The 16,733-nt window shown below is 38.0% G+C and overlaps 1 protein-coding gene across 1 annotated transcript; it reads left to right on the top strand.

Moving 5' to 3' along the window:
- Window positions 1-10,425: 10,425 nt before the first annotated feature.
- Window positions 10,426-14,901, top strand: LOC129247813 (microsomal triacylglycerol transfer protein). The gene is made up of 7 exons (XM_054887129.1): window positions 10,426-10,680; window positions 11,494-12,027; window positions 12,093-12,388; window positions 12,461-13,555; window positions 13,870-14,237; window positions 14,309-14,476; window positions 14,542-14,901. The coding sequence occupies exons 1-7, from the start codon at window positions 10,614-10,616 to the stop codon at window positions 14,681-14,683; spliced, it is 2,670 nt and encodes an 889-aa protein (XP_054743104.1). The 5' UTR covers window positions 10,426-10,613; the 3' UTR covers window positions 14,684-14,901.
- Window positions 14,902-16,733: the final 1,832 nt, after the last annotated feature.

Below are 16,733 nucleotides of genomic sequence, written 5' to 3' on the forward strand. Positions count from 1 at the left end.
ATACGCTCCTGAGCCATATGTGCGTCAGGGGGTATATGAAACTTCTAAAGCAAATTATTCGACTGGACGTAACGGAACTGTACAGTTTCTACATTGGACGTGCTTGTACGATAATAAAGTAGAGAAAAACGCCGGGACATAAGAAAAAATATTTTTATTTTACGCAGAAATCACAAATTATTTTTAATTATTTCTTATTACGACACTCCCAGGCTTATCCAAATCAGCAATCTCGGGGTCACGCCCTATGTTAATATCATAATTCCAGACAAAACCTTCTTCTGTGCACAGTTTATAGATTTTCAAGCCGTATTTATGAGCTTTTGATGGGTTGTATTGACGGAAAGATATCCTGCCTCTAAACGGCATCATCGACTCGTCAATGACGATACATTCACTAGGTGTTAGTAAGCTCTTCCAGTTATTGATAACAAGGTCCAAAAGTGGTTTTATTTTGTATTGACGTTCGTTTTGATCCCTCGGAACTTCATTATCAACAAAGTGCCAGCAACGTAATATTGACGAGAACCGATTATATAACATGTTTACGTTGTGAAGTATTGGACTTGTCGGTCAATTTTGCATTTTTTTATTTGGGACAGGGAACGTGTTAAGATTAAAAGGTAGATCTGAACTTAAAAGTGGGGATATGAAAGGACATTTAAAGATCTCCGAAGACTTCCTGCATAGCCCCATTCTTCATAGGGATGATATACTATCACCCAAATCAATACTCTTCAGCAACTTCCAAGTTATAATTAATGAACGCACAGACTGGAGAACTAATTCTATCACTTTCAAACCTGGCTGCCAGCTATGGTTTACTGATGGGTCCAAATTGGAAAATGGTAGAACAGGGGCAGGAATCAATGGGCCTAAATTCAAAAAATCGATTCCGATGGGACTCACCCAACAATATTCCAGGCAGAAAAACATGCCATTGAAATATGTGTGAGAGAATGCCTTAGCAGGAAAATGAGAGGTACTCACATCTACATACTTTTAGATAGCCAAGCGGCTCTAAAAGCCCTTCTATCAACAACTATCACCTCTAAATTAGTAAATGATTGCCTAAACCTTCTAAACACGTTAGGAAACCTCAACATAGTAACACTAGGCTGGATTCCGGGACATGAAGGACAAGGAGCAAATATGCAACTTACTGGTCCTAAGCCTTTCTTTGGACTCACAAAAGGCTACATTAATGAATTCCTTACTAAATGGGAAGAAAGAAAATTTGCTGCACACTGGCTAAACTGTGCCGGTCAGCGTCAAGCCAAACTATTCCTAAATCCCAACAAAGGGATAACAGGATATCTTACAGGTCACTGCAGCCTGAGGTATCAAATAATATTGGTCTATCTGAGACCAATATCTGCCGCTTTTGCCAAATGGACATAGAAAGCTCAGAACATGTGATTTGTGCATGTCCTGCGTTGGGCAGACAGAGACTTCATCACCTTGCAATCTTTGGAACAACAAACCCAAAATTGTGCTAAAATTTTTAAAAAGCCTAAAACTCTAGGGTTACAAAAATAGGCCTTTCACAATAGATCAGCTCTGGCCGCAGTGCGTAATGGCCTTCTAATAATAATAGGACTATGAATAAGTTCGTGCGGTTTTTTTTTCGAAATTTGAAACTTTATTGACGTAAAATGGTTACAAATTTAATATTCAAAGTATTGTCCATCGCTTACTACTACTTTTTCCCATCTTTCTGGCAATTCACGGATTCCCTTTGTGAAAAATTCGGTCGGTTTTGCCGCAATCCACGAATCGATCCATTTTTTGACTTCATCGTAATTACGGAAGTGCTGGTCAGCCAGGCCATGTTGCATCGATCGGAAGAGATAGTAATCGGATGGCGCAAGGTCTGGACTATACGGCGGGTGGGGTAGGACATCCCATTTGAGCGTTTCTAAGTATGTTTTGACCACTTGTGCAACATGTGGCCGAGCATTGTCATGTTGCAAAATAACTTTGTCGTGTCTATCGGCGTATTGCGGCCGTTTTTCTCGCAGTGCTCGGCTCAAACGCATCAATTGTCGTCGGTAGACATCCCCCGTAATCGTTTCATTCGGTTTCAGTAGCTCATAATACACAACACCCAGCTGGTCCCACCAGATACACAGCATAACCTTCAGGCCATGAATATTCTGCGCCGACGTCGATGTTGAAGCATGGCCAGGGTATCCATACGTTGCCCGACGTTTTGGATTGTCGTAATGGACCCACTTTTCATCGCCAGTCACAATTCGATGCAAAAAACCCTTTCTTTTGTGCCGTTGAAGCAGTTGTTCGCATGCCATAAAACGGCGTTCAACGTCTCTTGGCTTCAATTCATACGGCACCCAATGGCCTACCTTTCGGATCATTCCCATGGCTTTTAAACGTTTGGAAATGGTTGATTGATCAACTCCCAAAGTTTTTGCAACCTCTTCTTGCGTTTGAGCCGGATCTTGATCGAGCAATTCCTCCAATTCGGTATCCATGAACTTTGGCGGCGCACCCTCGCGTTCTTCGTCTTCCAAGCCAAAATCACCACTTTTAAAGCGTGCAAACCACTTCTGGCACGTTCGCTCAGCTAGAGCATGCTCACCATAAACTTCCACCAAGATACGATGACTTTCGGCTGCTTTTTTCTTCATATTAAAAAATTCCCCGCAAAAACACATTATTTGGCACGAAATTCGACATTTTCAAGTGTGGTAAAAATATTGTTGTTTACGCTTCAAATAAAAAACTTATACTGACGTTTGTGCCTTACGACAGTAGCTCTCCAATGAATGTTTGGAAATGTGGATCGATGGAATAATAATCAAGTTACGCCATCTGTTGTAAAACCGCACGAACTTATTCATAGTCCATTAATAATAATAATAACTGATATAAATAACAGTTGCCATTTTTTTTGTTGTTCAAAAAAATGTGATCTCATTTGGATAGCAAATTTTATGTAATGTAGTGTTTATAAATAATTTGGGGTAAATCGATACTTTGAAGGCGTCTTTTGTTCGCTTCCAAGTTGTCAGTTGCAGCAGGTGTACGAGTATTAGGATAAGACCCTAACTTGACTCTTATGGAGTTAAGAAGTAGTCTAAAGGAATCACTTCACCAGATTTAGCCCGCCAATTGACAGACTCATTTATAGAGAAGATTCGGCCAACAAAAATATATGTACCCTATGATCAGAAAGTACCGGGAATGTTTGAGTAAAACAAACCCGAATTAAATTTCAGGCAAATTTATTTTATCTCCTTTAAAATATGACACGTCTGAAGCAACACACATGTGCCAACGTTTAACCCAGTCCTCCATGTACCCCTGGTAGGCCGACGAAGGGATGGCCTTCAACTCCTTCGTCGCATTCTCTTTGATCTCCTCTGTCGACTGAAATCTCCTTCCACAAAGTGGTTCCGGTTCAATCGGAGGAACAAAAAGAATTCGCACGGGGCCATATCAGGTGAATACGGTGCTTGCACGATGGTATTTACTTGGTGTTTGGTCAAATAATCTAGCACAATTTGGCCTCGGTGCGATGGCGCGTTAGCATCATGCAAAATCCAAGAATGGTTTGCCCACATTTGTGGCCGTTTGCGACGTACAGCTTCTCTCAAACGCTTCAAAACGGATAAATAATATTCTTTATTGACTGTCTGGCCCGATGGAAGGTACTCATGGTGCACTACGTCTTGGCAATCGAAGAAAAGAGTCAACAACACCTTCCCGGTACATTTTGATCATAGGGTACATACATGTGGATATGCATATACTTAGTCCTGCCATAAGTTCTGTTACAAGTTAAATCCGTTATAGATATAAAATTGTAATACCCTTTTTTAATGAAGTTAGTTTTATTTAATCATGAAAATATTTACAACAAAAAAAATTTATTTTCATTCGAAATGATCAGCATTTGCTTTTACATAAGCCTTCAAACGATTGGGCCATTCAACTACGCATGGTTTCCAGGGATATTGGCATCGCTGCTCGACCCATGTGTTCTCCAATTCTGACCACGACTATGAACCCGGCAATGCTGTTTTTTAGCCACTGCTGAATGGTTTTTGCCTTATGGGCTGGAGCAGAATCTTGAAGGAAGATCCAACGCTCTCCATTGGAGAGAGTACTGCTCAACTGCTTCACCACGCCTTCTAAGACATCCTTCTGGTATACTTTTGGTCGGTCTTAATCCCTTTTTCGCAGAAATTAAGAGATGTAACGCTTTTACAAGGCACTCCCAACCAAACCATTACAGAGACTTCACGATAGCCACGCTAAACAACATTTGGCCCCTTGGAACAACATTTTTTTCAGCAGCGAAAATTTTCTCATTTGTGAAAAGAATATTTTCATGGCCGTTGTTAGCCGCGTGCCACCGAAAAAAGCTGCTTGCATCTGGCTTTCATGTGGAGATCATCTGTAATTAGTCTTGACATGGATCAGGTCAAAACATTCATTTCCCTGGACAGGATTTTCTGTGTTCTGGATATCTGCAAATTCTTTCTCGAACGGCTTTTATGGCTGCACTGGTTCGAACCACGAGTGGACGACCACTTCTTTTTCAGTCGGTCATTTCAGACGTTTGGGAAAAACGATTGATCGTGCGGTAAAAAAACATTTTCGAAATACGAGAAGTGTTTTCAGTAATTCGTAAATCTCACTTGCACTTTAGCACACTTTTGTAATGCAATCAGTGCAATGCGATTTTCCTTAGCTCCCCACTCCATTGTTAACAAGCGAAATTTGCCATGAAACTGAGGATAATTTATGAGTGGACAATGCATGCGAGCAAAAGCAAAAATAATGGAACTTTTTTCTGTGGATTTGTTCTCGCCGTAGGCATTGTAAAATTTGTCACAGAATTTATGGTAAGACCAAGTATTATAATGAGGCATAACCTTCGACCTGAAGACCTGTAGTATCCTCTTCTCTACCTAATACTTTATAAAGGCCCAATGCTCGTATGAACTCCTAGATAGAGTGAGCCTATGGACTCTGCATTTGAGCATACTAAACGAAGAGGTCGTCTCTCTTTTCAGCTCGAGGTGGCATCGCATTCGAAAAGCAGGTGCATTCATGTCTCTGGCGATAAAAACAAAAGTGGCATGAGTCGCTCGATCATATTCTGAGTCTGTGCAGATGAACACGCAAGAACTTTGCGGGGCTTAGTACCATAGTGTTAAGCTAGAATATACTTATGTATATTTCTTAGCCTTGTTGTCCTACCTTCAACTAGAGTTCGAATCTTATTGGTATGTGTAGTTATTGTGGCCTCTCTAGCTAATGTATGAGCTCCATCATTCCGATTAATGCCTTTGTGGCTCGGGATCCAGGTGAGTTGAATGTGAGTGTGAGCTTCCATGGAGTTTAATCACTCCATGCACTCCAGACGAAGTGACGATTTTACTTTAAAATCTGATACAGCTTTGAGCGCAGAACGGTGATGTGCTCATTACGGCAGGGCTGTCCCATAAGGAAGACAAATGGGGCATTAAAGCTTTTTCTTAGACTTTCTAGTTATGTGGTACTTGAGAAACTAAGTAGCTGTATTAAGATTTTTGTCCAGTCTTTTTTATTTTGCCAGATACTCACTAGAGAAAATTATAAATTTGAATTTTTTTTAATTTTTATATCGAAAACTATTCATCCTACGCGAAAAAAGTCATTAATGCAAAGTTTTGGGGAAAATATCAAATTTTGTATTATTAAGGGGTTATATACAGTTAGAAGGCTGAAAAAAGCGAATTTTTCAGAGTTTTTTCTGAGAAAACTTTTAAATTTATTGATCTAAAAATTTTTACACATATGGTATTATGTTATCTTTTAACTGTATTTAAAGACTTAGTATTATGAAAAATATTTATTTGGAAAGGAGCTACAGCTGATCTCCGTGAGCTCCTCTCAAAAAAGACGTTTTACGGTGACCACTATATCTCTCAACTGGATCCTCTGAAATAAAAAAAACAAACAGATTTCGTTAAAGTAATGTTAAATCTAGTAATTAATCGAAGGAATAAGCAAAATAAATTTTTTAACAAAATGGCGGTTTCTCAAAAAAAAATTGATTTTTGACCAAAATTTCGGACTTAAATTGCTTATAAAAAAATTATTATCGGTTAGAAGCATCCTCGATTAATTACTAATAAATATATTTAAGAAGCTCGTGTTAGAGTTTGAGACTAATCGGATTAGTCGTTTTCGCATAATGTTGGTCACCGACTTTGAAAACACCATTTTGAAAAAAATGCATTTAAAGTTTGCCGTGTACTTTCAAGCACTCTGAAACGCCTTTTTAAATTTGCGTGTAACTTCGAAAATATTCACCGGAACGATATTAAATTTTCTGTGGGTATTCTGAAATATACATATGTACATTAAGAAAAAAAATACATATAAAAAAATCGATTTTTTGAAAATTCTAACTGTATATAACAGTAAGCGCCAATTTACATGATAACTTTTCACCGCGGGCTTTTCGCGCATTCGCTTTTAAGGAAGTTTTCGAAAATCTTCGAGTATTTACATTATGACTTTTTCTGCGGCTTTCCTTGTGTCCTTTGACGTTGAACCGAACAATTTTCTGTGGTCATTCACTTGAATAGTGGAGCACTTGAATAAAAATACTAAAATGTGAATACTATGAAAGCGAAATTTCAAAAAAACCCCTCGTTGGCTTCTCTACATTTTTCGCCATCCTGGGTGGAGGAAAGCCATTACGTAAGTGATTCTAACATTCATTGACTTAACATTGGAGAGCCTACGAAATGTCTCTATTTATTGCGTACGTGAAGACGCTGGTTACGCAGAAATCAATGAGAACAACAAAAAATGCCTGTTGGTTTTTATTAATTGGATTTTTTTTCTTTTTTGAATTTGGAAATCGTTTTCCTTAATAGTTTGCTTACGTTCAAAGTATATATTTTATTACAATTGAGAAATGTTACCAAGTTTTTCATTTGAAAAGTGACAATCGTAAATTCCCACTGATTTATATCCGGACAAATACTGCGACTTCCCCAGCATTCGCCAGACATTCATAGTACTTTGTGGTTGTCTTTCAATGACCGGCAGGTCTGCATTACCAGTATAACTCAGATATCCTGAATAGGAAAGTTATCGACGAACAAAAACACATAAAGGTTATGTTCTATTCTATAGCGGAGATGGTAGTATGCAGGTTATGTGGCTGAGGAAACCTCAAAATATATGCATTTTATAAAATAGTTCATTAAATATATAAATAAAATAAATAACGCAGATGCATTTTTTCACTCACATACTTCATCTTGAAGAAGATAGGACAGTGGTGATGCTTCCAAGAAGAGCTGCCAAGTAATTTTTGTTATAAACTGAAGCGGAAATAGTTGGTAGCGGCGCAGGTTTTAAATATCTTAATTAAGCCCCAGAACAGTCAATAAGTTGACCAACTCACTCAAAGAAAAATTAGATTCTCGCCAGTAAAGCAATTACAAATAGTCCATGTGAAATCGTTCCCATGACAATCGGTTCTACGTTGCCGGAACGTTATATCCGGCCAAGGACTGTCACTCCAGCAGCATTCCCCGTCTCCATGTATGGGAAATGTTTATGCTGCTACAACAACAAAAACAATCCATTAACAACAAACACAATCCAATCAATTAATAAAATCAAAGCACCATTTCATGATGCGGTTCGGAGAAGTTTACGTGCTTTTGGGACAACACCTACTATAAATATGCTAAAGGAAGGTGGTTTTCAATCACTTGAAGATCGCACAAAATATCTCAGAAGTCGCATAATATACAAATTATTCGGCGATTCCACTCATATTCTTCACCATGAAATTCGTTTACTGAATAAAAGAAGAAGACCACTTTCACATAAATCAACATTATGCGAGGTAAAAGAGCTCGCCGATAATTTAAACTTGAAGATATCACCAATATGAATACCTCAAGCCAAGCTACCACGCTGGGCTCTAAACTCTGAAAGCTTTATCGAAGACTTATGCTATTTACGTAAACAGTGCACGAACAACACAACATATCAGCAAATTTTCTGGAGCATAGTGCACCCTCTGAAACGAAGTGGTTGGAATCTCCTTTTCACTGATGGCACCAAGCAAGTCAATGGCATCGTATTTGCGGTTACAAATGAAGCTGGGCAAACCCTTTCTCACGGACTACTATCGCAGGACGCCAATATCTTTGAAGCTGAATTACAGGGCATCATTTCAGCATTAAATCTTGTAAAGATTAGACAAAAGGTTTTAATATGCACTGATAGCCAATCAGTGTTCAATGCTGCAAAAAACATTCGAATGGATGTAGGCCCAATATATTACATGCAACAATTGTTAATTAAGAAAGCGTCAAACACAAAACTAATGTGGATACCTGGACATTCGGACATACTCGGCAATCATCATGCTGACTATGCCGCAAATCTTGCCTCAAAATCGTGTTCGCACTTCTATAACCCATTTAGTACAACATCAATTAAAACCATATACTCCAGAGCTTTAAAGTCTCAGCTGGGTGCCAATTGGTATATCTACCAGCATGAATACAAAGAAGTAAATCCACACGGTTCCGCTACCATACTGCCAACTTCGACTACTACTTGGATGAACCGATGCTTTGTACGTTTAAGGCTAGGACATACTCTTTTAAGGGGGTCTTCTACCGTCACGGTTTGAAAAAATCGATTTTTTTTTTTTTAGATTTTTTAAAAGCTACTAATGTTAAGAGTATGCTATAAAGAGGGTTTTATGAAAAACATGTTCCTTCATGAGCATTTCGGGGAGAATACATGCATGCGCGTGGCATTTTCGAGCGTTTCTTTATCTTTAAACGCCTTTTCCCGAAAGTTGACTTTTTTCAACTTTCTGGTCACACATCTACTATAAATATTTGTCGAATTCATTCCATCTTTTTTCCAGTTATTCAGTGAACATCTCGCTATGTTTTCCCAGACCACTTTTTTCAATTTTTGATTAGTTTAATTTTGCGGGCCTCTAAAGTGTAAAAAAAAGAGGAAATTTTCAAACTTTTTTTTTTAAATCACGCATTTTTTACAAATTTCAAAATATTTAAAATCGCCACTGGGAAAACATAGCCAACGCTACACTTTATGATAAAAAAAAATTTTTTTTTGATTTCAGATAAGTAAAATGGTCGATCGCGTGCCACAAAGTCGCCTAGGACATTTTTACAAGGGCAACCTCGAGGACGGTTCAAGGACACAGGGCCAAAGAATTCGATTTGAAAAATATATTTTTAAATAGTGCAAACTTGTGCAAATTAAATAAAAAAAATCTGATTTCATTATCTCAAGTGGTTGCTTTGTAATTAATTCCGAAAAATAGGCCCGAGATTAAGGCGCGACGGTAGAAGACCCCCTTAACACACCAATACCATTTAACAAAGAGTCCACCGCCAATGTGTAACTTTTGCAACGCGAACCGCTTAACCGTACGCCACATTCTCCTACATTGTCTATCTATCTCCGCCTTACGCACCACAACACTGGATAACGCCCACCCAATCAACATTCTCTCCATCTCTTCTGAAGCAAATATAATAAAAATATCAAATTTTCTTAAAGCTACAACATATTTCAACTTATTTAGTCTTATAATCTTTATTTACTTACATTTACTATCACTTGACTAAGCCGATAGCCCTGGTAGCTAGAGCTTTTATCCTGGATTAATCTACAATATAATTTTAATTATATTTTAATAAATAATAATAATAATAATAGTTAGCCAGGTATTTAGGAATCGCACATAAGCAACTTCCGCTAGCGTTGAAATTTAATAAAATAGCGTAACTGTCAAATGGTTGCTCGCACATGACAGTAATTTTTCAACTACTCAGCGCCACCTATCAGGAAATAGTTCATCGTAAACAGTTCATGGCGGCATCTACAAGTCATTGTTCGAAAATCATATGCCGTCTAAGGAGTTGCCACTTTCACTTGTAACAGTGAAAATTTTACTCATATATCCCTAATTTACCGCTTACCTTACCCTTAGTGAACACAAAAACTAAAATTTAAATAAATGCATATGCAAATGAATGTAAAGCATAAGACCCAAGGCGAATCTATTAAAGGAGTTGTTGGTAAATCAGCTGATTTGTTTTTTTTCTTTCGTTGTGTCCATGTAGCTGTCAGCACAGAATAAAAAAAAAGCCAATGCATTTTTTGCTTCCTACTTCGACAATACCTTGCCGTGACAAACAAACGCACAAAACATTGTTGTTGATCTGGGCCACCATCTTTAATAAGTGCGCTTTGATAAGACTCTAACATTTTTTAGTAAATTTATAGTTTAAAATCAGCTCAGTAACTTATGTATTTCCGCCATCAGCCAACAACCATCCGGCAGCACCACTTTTCTATTGCTTGCGCTGACTCTGCTGGTACCGACGTCGCTGCTGGCACTGCTTTGGCAAGCGGCACTGATTTGTGTTCCATCACCCGCAAAGCTCTAAGAACGACTTTAGTGGACAGATGTGTTAGAATTTTCGCTGTAAAGCGTATGGGGAAGCATTAAATTTTGTTTTGTTGGCAAACTAAGTTAATTTCGAACCAAAGGAAATTTAGTGACAACTGCAGCAAAGATGAATTGTAAACAATCGTTAAGTGGGCGAGTGCCGGTATTCTCTATGCTGCTCTGCTGCATACTGGGTGAGTAGTCAATGGTAGAAACTGAAGGGTGGGGTAAGGGGGCGGTGTTACAATGTTCTTAATTAATAATTCCAAACACAGAACTAAAAGCAGAATACACAAAAAATGTCGAAAAGCTATAAAAATAAATTGGGGAAGTTACAAAAAGCAACAATGACCTCTTTCCATTCGCCGGCTTATAAATCCGCATATAAAATTAGTGAATTATGCACTGATAAAATACGAAATTTTGAATAAGTTATTAGTGTAAAAAGAGGAAGACATGTAAATATTGCTAAATGTGTTGTAGCCAGTTTGTTAATTGTAGAAAAAATTAATTTTTACATTAAAAAGTTGCAGTGCAGTCAATAAAGTCAAATTCAGCTCTTATTCGGTGCACTTACACTCTTCGCTGTGCGCTGGAATCAAGAGTTTTCTTCACTTACTTGATAACCTTTGTCTATAATCGCTGTTGTGGGGTCAAAATCTACTGGAGAAAGTTGCTTGTTTTCTGCTTTATTGTTGTTGCTTTGACTGATTATGAATATGCGTGCAAACAAGACACAGACAGTAGCGCAGAATAGAAGATATGAAAATGCCTCCTCGCCCTCAGTGCCATAGAATATATATATGTATGTATTTACTTAGATGTATGTATGTACATGCGCCATAATGACGTGTCCATCAAGCACTTATCATATTTGATGGCATCTCAACTATAAATTTTTGTATGCGAATAAATATAGAAAAATTTGTACTTTAGCTTTGTTCCGTTGAAGAACTTCTGGAACTAATTTTGATAATTAAATAAATAATTTTCATCTAATTTTCCAGTACCCGCTGTTTTCTCAAGCACTGCATTCCTCATTCCACCAAAAAGCCAGAACTTCTTCGAGCTCACCAATGTCGTGACCATGCACGACCTGAAGCGTTCCAGCGCCGAGGAAGCCAGCTACATTTTTCGTGCACAGTTAAAAGTAAACTCCGTTTGGCATACGGAAAAAGAACAGTTATTACAAGTTTTCATCACATATTCGAAAGTCAGCGCACCTGCGAAGGCACGCAAATCAAGCGTCACTGCCGAAATAACAAAAATACCCGATCGCCCCTTCTATGTAAGTCTCATCGCCGGCAAGCCGAGCAAAGTGATAGCACATACATCACGCGATCAGTCGCTTTTGAATTTGGAACGCGCCTTCGCATCGCTTTTGCAATTAGAATATCAAAATGGTCCTGTAACAGAGGTGGGTGTTTCGGGCAAGTGCAATGCCTTTTATGCGGTAAAGTCATCGACGCGTATTGAGAAAATCAAAACCGATTGTTCACATTGGGACTTAAAAGTGAATTATAGAGCGGAACAGGCATTGGGTAAGAAATAGTAACGCGTTCAATTTATGTATGACCGAACATTTCATAAAGTGATTTTTTTTAAGGTATTTCGCGAGTATCTCAAGAAATTGTGGAATACGAACTGAGTGCCGATGGTAAACTGATGCAAGCCATATCATCGGAAAAGCATCGCATAGCTTTGACTTCAAAACCAGATGTGGGTAGCGAAGTAAGTTCACAATTTACCTTAACACACCTCGTGGAGAGTTCAGACTTGGTAGAGCAACTAGAATTTGGCACGCTCGATGAAGCGGTAAAAAGTTTGCTCGAATGGTATCGCGTCTTCGACATCGAGGCGGACGTGGATGGCGCGCTGAGCGAAATAAAAGACAGCAAGACAGTAAGTTTGCCGGTGTTATGCTGAAGCCATTAAATGTTATATAATATTTATTTTTTCTTTATTCACTCACAGCTTAAGGAGCAAATTGCGCATTTTGACTCGGAATTCACCAGTGAGCACATTGGCAAGCAGTCGTTGGCACTTACTACTGCTGAACTCTTGCCACTGGCGCGCATAACCAACCAACAAGAATTTGTTGAGATTTTGAAAGAGCGTAAAGACTCTGTTACCCCATTGATAGATTTACTTGCGGCTGTGCAAACGATTGACGCCCACAATGCTGTCACCGAATTATACAAATTCGAGAGTGAAGACGATACTGATATTCTGGAGCAATATCTGCAATCACTTTGTGTTGGTACACACCCTGAACGCGCTATTATCGAAGCTCTGTTCGAGCGCTTGCAAACAAAAGATGAAAATGCGAAAATTGCAGGCGAAAAACTACGCGATACCGTGATTCAGACAGTGGCTGCGCTAACGCGCCAATCAGGTTTCGATCCCAACGATTCGCTGTTACAAAAAGTACGCAAATTTATATTGGAAAACCTCAATGAAAAGTGTGAGGAGATCGATTGTAAAATAGTCAATATACGCGCCTTGCAAAATCTGCAAGATGTTAGCACTTTGCCAACGCTCTTCAACAAAGCTTTGAAAGGTGAGGTAGCTGAGTCGGTTGCGGCTTTACAGGCTTTGAAAAGTTTTCCCATTACGAGTTTCAATGAGGCGCAACGTCATAGCTTAGCTGACATTTTCTATCAAAATAATCGCAAGTACGACACCTCGGCACGTGTTATTGCTTTGGATATCTTGCTAGCGCTCAAACCAACCAAGGAACAGTTGAGTGAGTTACTCACCTACCTGAACTCGAATGATCGGCATTTTGAAATAAAGACTTTCGTTATTCAAAAGCTTCGTATGATCGCCGATAAGTGCCCACGCTTTAAGGCGTTGTTAAATGCTTGCTTGAGGGAACTGCCAGAAGTAAATAATTATCATGTAATAGCACAAAAGGGACTCACGACTGTGCTGACCAGAGAGCTCTCGAAGGCGCCGGCATTCAACGAATCGCTGCTGAGTGTCCAAGAAATCTATCAGGGTATTTTAAAACGTGGCACCGTTGAACTGCTGCTAGGTGCAGGAAAGGAAGAGTTTAGTAGCTTTAAGGTAAGTGGATAAATAAAATAACATTAAAATAGGCATAGAAGTGAAGGAACGTAAAAATTGTATTCCATCAAAATCCATATAATTCATTTTCATATACATAATTCTCTGCTGACAGTCTTAGCCGGTTGTAAATCGTTGTAATTGTGACGGCGTAGAATTGACTGCCGTAGGAACGTCTAAATTTTATTCCATCAAAATCCATATAATTAATTTTTTTCAGACAGTTAAAACCAACCAACCATTAAAATAAAATAGGCTCTGCGTATAACAAAACATTTAACAAAGTCACTTCATATTTACTTTTTCTTCCCCAGATTGGCATCTATACCAGCGGTCTCGCATCCTTTGTTGCTGATGATGAAGACGTAGCAGAAGATGAGATTGAAGATGAAAGCCCCGCTACCGCTGGCATGGAAATCTCTGTACAGGGAGTACTTTTACGACCACTCGTTTTCTTCACCGGCAAAGGTGAGTTGATGGGACACGTTTGGAGTGGCACTGCCTCTGATCCAACTCCGGCTTATCAGGCAACTATTTTGGCGGAGGATCATGAGCACTACGTCATTCTTTCGTCGGGTGCGACAGTTTATATGCGTGTGGTGGGCACACGCTCAATCGATTTGAATGGCAAAGTAGAGCTAAGTTTGTGGAATCGTAATGCCAATACGGAAATCAATCAGAAGTAAGTAGAAAAATATAAGTTTTGAGTAGTTTATTTACTTATTTATTCTTTCTGTTAAATTCATATTTCAGCACTGGCACCGCAGTTGTGGGAAGCATGATTGCGGGTTTTACCTATGCAAGAGTGGAAAACAAATTCACTGTGACCAGTGAGCCTCGTATAAGTCTACAGGCCGATATTGATTTTTATTCGGGCGTAAAATTGTGCATGAAGCTGCAACGCCCGGATATGTTGCTAAGGTGAGTTTTTTAAATGATTACCCTATCTTCAGTGTCTTTAATAATCAATAATTAATACCTTGCAGCCAATCAAACATTAAATCAGTTTATTTGTCACCAAACTCATACTACAAACATATACGCTCGAAATCTACAAATAAACTTGTTGGACGCACTTTGGCTTTAAATCAGAAGAACAATGAAATGTGCAATCTGATCAGTGAATAAATCTATTTAATATAGCTACTGAGAGCTTCAAATTTTTTAATACTCAATGCTCTCTGTCATTATGTGAATAATGAGAATCTCATGTAAAAACTATACTATAAATGGCCTTAATATTCATTTCTCAGATGTAATTATTTTAAGAAGTAAGAAAGTGTTATCATGTAATGCCTAAGAAATACCGCATTTGTAAAGACAATAAATGTATTTTTATAAACATAGGAGTCGTCTTTATTTTTATTTGATTTAGCTTTTTGTTGTTTTTTTTTTGGTTTTTTTTTTTAGAAAATTGCGTATTGGAAATATATTTTATAGGGGTTTTTTCAGTAGTTATGAAACCGCGGTTTATTTACTTGTTACAAAAATAATTGGCCCGTAATCATAGTCCAATGTTAAAACATATTTTAAAGTTAGTATTTAAAATTTTGTCAATACAAAATATGTTAAAACTATTTCTAGCTAACAAAAGAGAGAGAACAGAGCCATCCATATGAAAGGGAAAAATTTACTCTACGATATAAAGAAATCTGAGTGATTTAATTAGTTCACCCTGTGTCAGCTATAAATTTGCGGAAGTACGTACAGTGGCTCATAGCAATTTCATGCAGGCGAACTACTAAAACTTCGTATGCTGTATTTTGAAAGCTAAAACTTTTTTTGAAAAAAATTTAAATATCAAATAATGTATACGCAATTGAAGTATAAAAAAGGTACTTCATATATTTTTTAAAGCTTTAAATAAAAAATATAAAATACAAAAACACAGAACAGTTCAAAATTGTATGTCACAGCTTATTTCATGCAGTATTCATTTTTTCTTAAATTTAAGTTAAACTAATAATTTATAAATGGTTCAGTACTTTGTGTTGTATCCTTGGGCTTTATTTACAGCTTTTAACCTTTCTGGCCTTGACTCCACTAGCTTTTTCGTTACTTCCGGTACGATTTTGTTCCACTTCTTCAAAATTACGGTTTTTATCTGATCTATATTGCTTATGTGATGTGTGCGGATTTTTGTTTCCAGTAATGGCCATAAATTCTCGATGACGTTCATGTCAGGTGGTTGCATTAAATGTGGACAGTTCCATATGAGCCATGTCTGCACGATTGCCGCCTTATGTTTAGGGTCCTGGTAGAAACGGAAATCTTGAGGTATTCCAAGTTTCGCTGCACTTTGGAGTAGATTCTCTTTTAGAATTTTGAGGTACATTGTTTTGTCCATAATACCCTCGAAAAACACTAAATTTCCTACTCCGGCTGCTGACTACATGCCCATACTAATACACTGCCACCACCATGTTTCACAGTCGGTTTTATGTTGCTTTTGTTGAAAATAAAATGCATTTTAAGTTGATTTTTTTATTTCCTTGACAATTGATCACAAAAAGAATTAATGTAATTTTTTTTTTATCACAATGGAGCCGCCGAAGGTCTAAGTGTGTCTTACGACAATCACCCTACAATTTAGTGTCGTTCCTAGTCGGAACATAGGGCGGAGACTAACGCATTCTATCTATCACGTGTTTGTGTAATTCCTCAAATATACGGCCAGCAATCAATTTTTTGACATTCAGCATGCACCGTTCTCATCCATATATCATACTTCTGGGTCGCCCTCTCCTTTTCAAAAGGTTATATCCATAAATCGATAAAAATTTAATTTTAGGAAGCTACCTGGAAGCTCAAGTCGTTAGCTATAAAAAAAATGTTAAATTCAGGTCCAAAGTCGAAAGGCTCTGTCTAGACCTGGGTGTCCAGCCGAAGGTTTTAAAAAGGTGTCCATCGGAGGGCTAGTGTTAGTAGATTGCCATTCGTTATACCTCTCTGGGCCAGAAAATTCTAAAAATCCGTCGAAGACATTTGTTTTCAAAGGTTTGCCTGCTCTGGCATATTCCGTTAGTGACATTCCAGGTTTCACAACCATACCAGAAAACCGTTTTAGTTGATGAAGTTGATTTTGAGAGAGTTAAAATGATGTTTATTATAAAACCCTATTTAAGTTGTTGTAACCTTTTATTAACTTCTCCGTGATTACTAATATAATATTAATATT

The sequence above is a fragment of the Anastrepha obliqua genome, chromosome 5 (assembly GCF_027943255.1).
Source record: "Anastrepha obliqua isolate idAnaObli1 chromosome 5, idAnaObli1_1.0, whole genome shotgun sequence".
Lineage (NCBI taxonomy): Eukaryota > Metazoa > Arthropoda > Insecta > Diptera > Tephritidae > Anastrepha > Anastrepha obliqua.